The sequence below is a fragment of the Jaculus jaculus genome, chromosome 9, assembly GCF_020740685.1.
Source record: "Jaculus jaculus isolate mJacJac1 chromosome 9, mJacJac1.mat.Y.cur, whole genome shotgun sequence".
Lineage (NCBI taxonomy): Eukaryota > Metazoa > Chordata > Mammalia > Rodentia > Dipodidae > Jaculus > Jaculus jaculus.
This window is the reverse complement of record NC_059110.1, coordinates 16,405,243-16,415,719: the sequence shown is the minus strand read 5'-3', so window position 1 is coordinate 16,415,719 and position 10,477 is coordinate 16,405,243. Positions and strand designations below refer to the sequence as shown.

At 41.0% G+C, this 10,477-nt stretch overlaps 1 protein-coding gene across 1 annotated transcript in view; it reads right to left on the bottom strand.

The window, feature by feature from the left end:
- Positions 1 to 7,637: 7,637 nt before the first annotated feature.
- Lats1 (large tumor suppressor kinase 1) overlaps positions 7,638 to 10,477 on the bottom strand; it is a 48,280-nt gene continuing 45,440 nt past the window's right edge. The window contains exon 8 of the mRNA XM_045158248.1: positions 7,638 to 8,389. Coding sequence (XP_045014183.1) covers positions 7,880 to 8,389 — 510 coding nt within the window. The 3' untranslated portion in view covers positions 7,638 to 7,879. The remainder of the gene's footprint in view (positions 8,390 to 10,477) is intronic.

Below are 10,477 nucleotides of genomic sequence, written 5' to 3'. Positions count from 1 at the left end.
AAGTCAAACCGCCGGGATCACTTCCGGGGTCGGGACAGCCTCGGAAGCACGCGGGGCATCGCCCCGGAAGCGAGGACTCTCGGCAGCGCGCGCATGCGGAACCCGGGGGGCGTGGTCTTCCTGGGGGGCGTGGCCGAGATGGGAGCGCGCCTGCGCAGTCCGCGCCGCCTCCTTCTGGCCGGGTGGGCGTGGCACAGGGCGTGACGCAGAGCGTCGGGGGTTTCTCGCGAACTCCAGGGCGTTTTCCCAAGTGCGGGGTCTCTTTTCCTCGCTTTGGACTTTGACCAGGCTCCTCGGAGCTTAGGGAATCAGTGCTTGTTTTACAAGTGGGCATTAGTGGTCAGGCCGTCCGCTTATACAGATCCGGCGTACGATTGAGAAGTCCTGGGCTGGGGCGCCTGTCTCGGGTGAACAGGAATGGATTAGGAAGGGTGCAAAGGGACCTCTCCGCTGGTGGGATTTTGTTCTTTTGAGGTGGCGGGTAGATGGGGTCACCGTTTTAATATAACTACACCAGTAGGGCAAATGCAGTTACCTTCTTGTGGCTGGGATAAAGCACCTGACCAAAAGCAGCTAATAGGAGGAAAGTCTTTTTTAAAAAAATATTTATTTATTTGACAGAAAGAGGCAGAGGAGTGGGCACGCCAGGGCCTTCAGCCATTGCTACGAATTCAAGATACATGCACCGCTTTGTGCATCTGGCTTTACATGGGAACTGGGGAATAGAACCTGGGTCCTTAGGCTTTGCAGGCAAGCGCCTTAATCGTCTCCGCAGCCCAGGAAAGTATTTTTTTTTTTAATTTTTATCTTTTGTTTTGGCTTACAGTCTAGAGGGGAATTTTCATGATGGCAGAGAAAATATGCCAGAGCAGAAGCAGTACATCACGTCTGCCACAGCAGGTAGAAAGTAGCAGCAAGAGTGAAGAGAGAGAGGTCTGGCAAGGGAGAACTAGTCCTAACACCCCTAAGTCTGCCCAACAACACATGTCTTCCAGCAAGGCTCCACCTCCCAAGTTGTCATCAGCTGGGAACAAGTATTCAGGATATATGAGTATATGGGGAGACATCTGAGTCAAACCACCACATAAAGGTACGTTTCATGATTGACAGATACTGGATGGTGCAGGTTGATCCATACCATCCTCTTACCTCCTGGTTGAGAAAAGTCACTGACACTTTGCCCTGTATGAATGCATAAATACAGGTAATGAAATTTCTAACATTAAGGCATCCTAGTCAATTAACATAGACATATAAAAACAACCCAGGGGCTGGGGAGATGACTCACCGGTCAAAAGTGCTCAATTACAAAGTTTGCAGTTCCATTTCCCAGTACCCGTGTAAAGCCAGATGCACAAAGTGGCACATACACCCGAGTTCTTTTTTTTTTTTTTTTATTTTTATTTACTTGAGAGCAACAGAGAGAAAGAGGCAGAGGGAGAAAATGGGTGCACCAGGGCTTCCAGCCACTGCAGACGAACTCTAGACTTGTGTGCCTGCTTTTGCATCTGGCTAACATGGGTCCTGGGGAATCGAGCCTCGAACCAGGGTCCTTAGGCAAGCACTTAACCATTCAGCCATCTCTCCAGCCCACACCTGAATTCTTTTATAGTGGCAAGAGGCCCTGGTGTGCCCATTCTCATTTCTCTTCTTGAAAATAAATAAAAATATATTTAAAAATAAATAATTTAGGGGAAATACATTAACTCAAAAATTTTCAGAACAACTAATGTCAAACAGAGTGCTTGCCACGGAATATACAGCAGTCAGCAAAATAGGTCAAGGGGCTTAAAGTGCTCTAAAATGATCACCTAAAATATAAATACTAGGGCTAGAAAGGTGTTTCAGTGGTTAAGGTGCTTGCTTGCAAAGTCTGACGACCTAGGTTTGATGCCCCAGGAACCAAGTAAAGCCAGATACACAAGTGGCACAAGCATCTGGAGTTTTTTGGGAGCAAGCAGCTGGAGGCCCTGGCGAGCTGATACTGTCTCTGTTTTCTCTCTCTATGCTTGCAAATAAATAAACTAATATTTGGGCTGGAGAAATGGCTTAGTGGTTTGGGTTCTTGCCTGTGAAGCCTAAGGACCCAGATTCAATTCCTGGGACCTGCATAAGCCGGATGCACAAGGTGACTCCTGTGTCTGAAGTTCATTTGCAATGGCTACAGGCCCTCATGTGCCTGTTTTCTCCCTCCCTCCCTCAAATAAATCAAAGATATATGTAAGCTTAAAGAAACAACACTTGAAGAAAGAACAGGAGAGCTCCATGTTAAGTCAGAGATATTTTTGTTTGTTTGTTTTTTGAGGTAGGGTCTCGCTCTAGCCCAGGCTGACCTGGAATTCACTATGGAGTCTCAGGGTAGCCTTGAACTCATGGCGATCCTCCTACCTCTGCCTCCAGAGGGCTGGAATTAAAGGCGTGAGCCCCCAAGCCCGACCCGAGTCAGAGATTTGAAGGAAGGCAGAAGAGTGATAGAGGACACCCACTGTCCTCTGATCTGTGCACAAATATGCATGGGGGCATATATATCTGCACACACATGCATAAACCACACACAAACACACATTAAAAAATCAGCTGGGGGCTGGAAAGATGGCTTAATGGTTAAGGCCTTTGCCTGCAAAGCCAAAGGATCCTGGTTCAATTCTCCAGGATCCACATAAGCCAGATGCACAAGGGGGCGCATGCATCTGGAGTTTGTTTACAGTGGCTGAAGGCCCTGGCATGCCCATTCGCTCCCTCTCTCTCTTTCACTCCCTCTGCCTCTTTCTCTGTATCAAATACATAAATAAGTTAAATATATTTTTAAAAATCAGCTGGGCATAGTGCTGTATGCCTTTAATCCTAGCACTCAGGAGGTAGAGGTAGGTGGATCACTGAGTTCGAGGTCACGCTGAGGCTACATAAAGAACGAGGTCACGCTGAGGCTAAAGAATTCCAGGTCAGCCTGGGCTAGAGACTCTACCTCAACACCCCCCCCCAAAAAAAATAAAAATAAAAAATCAGGGCTGGAGAGATGCTTCAGTGGTTAAGGTGCTTATCTGCAAAGCCTAAGGACCCAGGTTTGATTCCTTAGTACCCATGTAAGCCAGATGCACAAAGGTGGCACATGCATCTGGAGTCATTTGCAGTGGCTAGAGGCCCTGGCATGCCCATTCTCCCTCCCTCTCTATACACACACACACACCTCTCTCTCTCTCTCTCTCTCTTTTTTTTAGAAATCAAAGATCTGATTTCTTTCTTTCCTTTTTTTTTAAAATTTGATTTAATAGTTTTCTTTTCATCAAATACAGGCAGTTTGGTACCATTGTTTAGGCTCATCTATGATCTACCCCCTCCCATTAGACCCTCCTTGTTGATGTAAATGGGTTGTGCATTGTGGAGTTCTTTCCTTTTTAAAAATTACTTATTTGTTTGCAAGCAGAGAGAGGCAGACAAAGAATGGGCACGCCAGGGCCTCCAGCCATTGCAAACCAATACCAGGCACATGTGCCTCTTGTGCATCTGGCTTATGTGGGTCCTGGGGAATTAAACCTGGGTCCTAAGGCAGGCAAATGCCTTAACTGTTAAGCCACCTCTCCAGTCCCTCTCACTCTCAAATAAAATTTTTATTTTATTTTATTTTTTTCAAGGTAGGGTCTCATTCTAGCACAGGCTGACCTTGAATTCATTATGTAGTCTCAGGGTGGCCTTGAACTCACTGCGATCCTGCTACCTCTGCCTCCCAAGTATTGGGATTAAAGGCATGTACCACCACACTAACCATAATTTTTGATCAATATTTGAAATTGGTAATTTGAAAACAGCCTTTAACATGATATAAAAACTTTTTCATTTTTTAGGCAAGCCCAACAGTCATTTTGTTTAAATGCAAGAGTGACAGAGAGAGACAGAGAATTGGCATACCAGGGCCTCCAGTCACTGCAATCAAACTCCAGATGCGTGTGCCCCCTTGTGCGCATGTGTGACCTTGTGTACTTGTGTAGCTGTGTGACTGGCTTATGTGAGACCTGGAGAGTCAAACATCAGTCCTTAGGCTTCACAAGCAAGCACTCAACCACTAAGCCATCTTTCTAGCCCACTATGAAAACCTTTAAAAATTAAAACCCTTTCCTGTATTGTTCTATATTCAGTTTGCCATTAACATAACTTCACTATAATGTATGCTTTAATTCCAAAGCATCAAATTTTTAATCATAAATTTTGAGATAAAACAATTTGAGTTAAAAACACACACATATGCAGCATAAAAGTCTGCTTTCCACACGTAATTCAAAAACTTGAATTTTGCTGTTCTTTTATTATCCCAGCAAATGTTACACTAGAGGAAATGATTGGGAAAATACAAATAGATTCATTAAAAACACAGGCTGATTATTTCTTCTATTACATTAAGAAATATGCAAAACAATTGTTATATTGCAAAGCTGTAATTCTTCTAGCAAAGCACTTTATAAAACTGTAGTGTTGCTACTGATTCCATTTTAATACAAAATACTTATATACACAATAGGATATAAAAGTAAACCAGGAAGTGCCTTCCACATGGGGATATATTAAGGCGCTTTACAAATATACCATTATGTTTACCCAAATTACTTTTTGCTTTAGATTAAAACAAACAGGCTAAATGTTTCACTTTAAATATCAAAGGAAATTTTTTGTTTATTAAAGGAAAATTTCTAAAGTACCTTGGGTAACAGCAGCAGCAATATCTAAGAACGTCCTCCCACTGTAGTCTAATTTCTAACATATCGTTAAGTCAGAATGAAACATTTCCACTCACAGTTTTGCACTTCGCAACAGCAGAAGGTAAGAACTTTTTAAAAAAGTCAATCTCAAAGTGACTTCTTAGTCATACATTCTAGATTCTATTACAAAGAAGGTAGGAAAGATACAGCAACAAGGCCTGCCTTAGGATGTCACTGAACAATACATAACACTATATCTACAATTACATAATAGAACATCTTTTATAAATACCATTGATATACATAAAAGGGGGAAGAGTAAGAAAGACAGCAAGTTTTGAAAAAGAAAACGTGTAGAACGGGTGTTTTCCCCCATTTCCATTGAGACCATTGAGAGTATGCAAAGTTTCTTCAGGTTGTTCTTTTTTTGGTCAGGAAGCACCAGATTCTATAGTGGAAGAACTGGATGTAGTCAGGGAGGAAGGTATTTCGTAAGTATATCCAAAATATTAAAATTGCAGATACCAAAAGCTTGTATACTGCTTCAGAAAAAATGTGAAAAGCTTATACTGTCAAGAGGAAGTTTTTAAAGGCTACAAAATTTGTAATTTCTTGCATTTGGAAAAAAAAATTGTGAGGCACCTTAGTTTTCCTGCAGTGTCAACATAAGGAAGCTGGTATCACAGTCCAGGAGTAAAACCACTAAATGAAATTTTATATTTGGCAGAAAAAGCCCACAGAAGAAAAGGGCTATCTTATGTGGGTGCCAAGCTAAAAATTCTTGAACTACTTTGCTTTGCATAGGATCTTAGAAGGCTAATTAGATATTCCATGAAGTAAAAATTACTGTTTTGTGATGGTACAGTTTCTTACAATTCTGATTAGAAATCCTTCAGAAACAGCACATTTCAGTGCCTTCAAAATGGTGTTTAAAACGTTTCAGTATTGTGCCAATATTCATTCCTAAGGTCATCTCATCACATGCTAGAAAATGTGCTCATGTGAGTACTGAGCAGTGAATTGAAGGCAAAGTTCTCAACTTAATGCATCTGTTTTCTTACAGGACAGAGACCTTTAACTTGTAGTCTGTGATCAGGATTCAATAAGTCTCCCAAAACTTAGGCAACATGTTATGTGTTTGTGTTGATGTGTATTTTTTTCGAGGAGCTGAGTTCACATAACCTTCATCAGCTTCTGAAAAGAACCAGTGACCCCAAAGGTCCTGGCTCCACTGTGGTGGTTTGCAAGCTGAGCGCTCAGAGGACTAGCAATGGGAAGCCGGCCAGTGTGATTTAATGTTTGCCATCTTCCCAGATTCAACTGAAAAGCTTTGCCTTTAATGTTACTGTGCATATTGTTTTAAGGCAGAAGGCTTTAGAATGAAAACAGCTGAGTTTGAGAATCACGTAAAATGATACCTATTATCCATAAATGGTTCGTTTGATAAAAAAATTTCAATAAAACTTACGGAAATAAAATACAGACTTATGTAAGGTCAGGACAGACTTCGATTCTCCTTTCTAAAAGATAAATGTAGCCAGGCATGGTGGTGCACACCTTTAATCCCAGCACTCAGGAGGCAGAGGTAGGAGGATTGCCGTGAGTTTGAGGCCAGCCTGAGACTTCATAGTGAATTCCAGGTCAGCCTGAGCTAGTGAAACCCTACCTCGAAAAACCAAAAAAATAAAAATAAAGATAAATGTAAATGTATTTTGTTGTGTATTTTGATGTGAAACCACAATTCTTTCTAAGAACCTAAACATTATATAAACAGGCAGAATAATCTTAAATTGAAGGTCCTGATTTTCTAAGACCACTAAGCAACTTTTCCTAAATAGCAATGGCCATTTCAAGAACTAATTAATGTATTTACCAATTAAATTTTCCTTAGGTAAAATATTACCAAATGGGGCTGGAGAGATGGCTTAGCGGTTAAGCGCTTGCCTGTGAAGCCTAAGGACCCTGGTTCGAGGCTCGATTCCCCAGGTTCCACGTTAGCCAGATGCACAAGGGGGCGCACGCGTCTGGAGTTCATTTGCAGAGGCTGGAAGCCCTGGCGTGCCCATTCTCTCTCTCTCCCTCTATCTGTCTTTCTCTCTGTGTCTGTTGCTCTCAAATAAATAAATAAAAAATTAAAAAAAAAATTGCCAAATGGCTACAGTTTATTTTTTAGCAACAATGTGTGTAGACAGCACTATTCTGAAAGTGGAACCCTATAGCATTCATGACGTCATCAAGAGTGACCACCAGACTATAGCAAAGTACTTCTGTGTGGGGCGAGGAGGGTGCCAGGGATGGAGCCCAGGGTAATGTTAGCAAGTGCTCTGTCACTAAGCTACAGCCCAGCCCCTAGGAAAAGTCCTTTCCTAGTGAATGCACATAACTTCTAATCAGTTTCACATGAGCGGAAAATAATTTATTTGCTTAGAAGAGATGAACTTTTCTCTGTTTTCAAGGTAAAAATATGAAAGACCTTAGTTTTTCGTATTTGAAAATTTTGAATTATGGCAACTTTGTTTCCTCGTTAAAACTGGAAGTAGCAATAACACCAACAGTAGTGCTTTGAAGGCCAGTGAATACTGAGAAAATGCTACAGTAACTTTCTGGGAGTGGGGGTGGTGGTAAAATCACTTTTCTTTCTGAGGAACAAACTGTTTCTGCTCTAAGTCTTAGCTCCAGAATAAGGTGTGTACAGAACACTCTAAATGACGGCGTGATTTCTTTAGCTTATTTTGAACCAAAACCAAGGTGGCAAGGGAAAAAACAAAGAGCTATTTCATATTTGGTTAAAGCAAGACAAAACTAAAACTGTCTTTCAAAAAGTTCAAAAACTCTTGAATTTTAAAATTATTTAGCATATATACAAATAGATACCAGGCTTCTCCTTTGAAACTAAGCCCTATATTTTAAGTACTTTAAGTACCAAGAACTGACTATAATATTCAGTTCATAATTTACTTTTCTTATAACAATTTATTCTAAGTTACTGATAAAAAGGGTGGAATAAATTAACATTTTAAAAAGATTTCCCATAATTTAGGAAAATAAAATAATGTACACAGAGCATACACACCAAGCTCTGTCTCATTTGCATAATCTTACTTTCAGAACTTCAAAAACCCTGCATTTCAGGCGGGGTTTTTTTTTTGTGTGTGTGCCAATGCTTAATACAATTATGTCCTAGTCTATTAAACATACACCAAGTCACGACTCTTGACATCTGAGCCTGTGTGCTGATCATCTTCATCCGACTGCTGCTCTGATCCTTGGGAATTCATGTACTCATACTCAATAGGTTTTGGGTAATTATATGGATAGCCATTGTCATCAAAAAACCGCCGGAAAGTAAACTCATAGAAAGCATGCTCAGGGTGCTTTCCATTTTTATACCATCCATTTAGAGTGTCATTTACATTTTCTTCTTCATTCTCATCACTCCACAACTTATCAGGATCAACAGGGTCAAAATTTGATGTGTCTGTAGGGTGTGTGATTTTTGGAATGTATGAAGCAGCCTGCTGTCTCAGATCACTGGAGAAATCAATTGTTTTGAAGAACGGATGAGCTTTTATTTCATCAGCACCATTCTTGCCTAAGCGATCTTCTGGTCCACGGCAAAGTTTGACAATCAGGTCAGAGGCTTCGGGACTCAGCTTAGCTTGTGGGGGAATGTGAAGAGACGTCTGCCAGTTGATGACCTTTAAAGAAGAGTTTTATAAATTAGGAAGGAAGAAATGCAAAATAAACATTTCCTCTAAAGTTGACACCAAATGTCTTAGTAGGCTATTCATTTTCCAAATGTTTGTATGATATTTTGCCATTTAAAAAATATTTAATTTGGGCTGGAGAGATGGCTTAGCAGTTAAGGCATTTGCATGCAAAGCCAAAGGACCCAGGTTCGATTCCCCAGGACCCATGTAAGCCAGATACACAAGGTGGCACATGTATCTGGAGTTCGTTTGCAGTGGGTAGAGGCCCTGGCACACCCATTCTCTTTCTGTCTCCCTCTCTTTTTCTATCTCTATGCCTCTTTCTCTCTTGCAAATAACATAAAATAAAATAAGCCAGGCGTGGTGGTGCATGCCTTTAATCCTAGCACTATGAGTTTGAGGCCAGCCTGAGACTACAGATGAATTTCATGTCAGCCTGAGCCAGAGTGAGACCCTACCTCACAAAACCAAAAAGTAAAATAGAATAAAATATTTATTTATTGAGAGAGGGGGCGGGGGGAGAGAGAGAGACAGAGGGAGAGAGAGAGAATGGGTGCACCTCTCTAACCATTGCAAACAAACTCCTGACACACGTACCATCCTTTGCATCTGGCTTATGTGGGTACTGGGTAATCAAATCTGGATCCTTAGGCTTCACAGGCAAGAGCCATAACTGCTAAGCCATCTCTCCAGTCCTATTTTGTACTTTTAATAATGAACCATTGCTAGAAAATAATATTTGTCTTAATTCTGTCTCTTCAGAATATTTGCAGTAAGTTTTACTTTCCTTTGAAGTCTTCCTATCACCTTTCCGTTACCACAGATTTACTTCAGGACAATATTTCTAATACTATCTGGAACTGTCCTTATGTCTATGTCCTATTGAAGTATAAAATATTATAAGACTATGAATGTTTTAGTCATCTTTATCTTTCTCACACTTGAGAAACTGAACATTTTTGTTCTGGTTTTGAATAAAATGGAAGAAAATGATAAAGGAATGCCAAATGGACAGTCAGAGATAGGCATAAGATTCTGAGTAATGGGTTAAATAGTGTCGGGGTAAACCCTGTGTGATAGTTTGATTCAGGTGTCCCCCATAAACTTAGGTGTTCTGAATGCTAGGTTCCCAGCTGATGGAGAGTTGGGAATTAACGCCTCCTGGACAGAGTGTATTGTTGGGGGCTGGCTTATGGGTATTAAAGCCAGTTTTCCCTTGCCAGTGTTTGGCACACCCTCCTGTTGCTGTGGTCCACCTTATGTTGGCCAGGGGGTGATGCCCACCCCTCTGCTCATGCCATCGTTTTCCCCTGCCATCATGGAGCTTCCCCTCGAGCCTGTAAGCCAAAATAAATCTCTTTTTCCCAGAAGCTGTTCTTTGTTGGGTGATTTCTACTAGCAATGCGAACCGGACTGCAACACCCTGTTAAGTGGCAGAATACATTGTTATTTAACCTAGATAAAACATTTTCAATCTGATAAGCAATCAATACCAAATAAGTAAATAAATGAATCCATCTGTTTATATGCAGTGTGTTTATATAGCAGCTAACCAGCTACTGTGGATTGTAGGAAAGTTATCACCTCTTCTAGTATCTGTTTATTTTAAAGTCTTATCCTGAGTTTTAAAAAGAAGATACCTCAACTTACAATACTTTTTAAATCATTTTGGGGAAAATATTATAATATAGTAATACTAGTGTGATTCTATTACTTATTTTAGATGGGAGAAATGAAAATATAGGCTCAGCTAGAAATTTTTTGCTTGCCTTTTCTGTTTGTTTGAGATGGTCTTTAGGGTCTCACTATCTAGCCCTGGTGAGCCTGGAACTTGCTATGTAGACCAGGCTGGCCTCAAACTTCTAACAATCCTTCTGTCTCTTGAGTGCTGAGCTTACTGACCTGAGTCCATCACTTTTCACTTTATCTTTTACCATAAGACCACTGAGGAATGTTAGGCTACAGGTGGTACTATGGATGCTGCCCAACTCCCTGCCTTTGTAATATGCTGAAACTTTTCATTTAAAAACAGGCAAAGATTCAGTCAATTCAGCAGGAATCATGTTAACCCAAGTA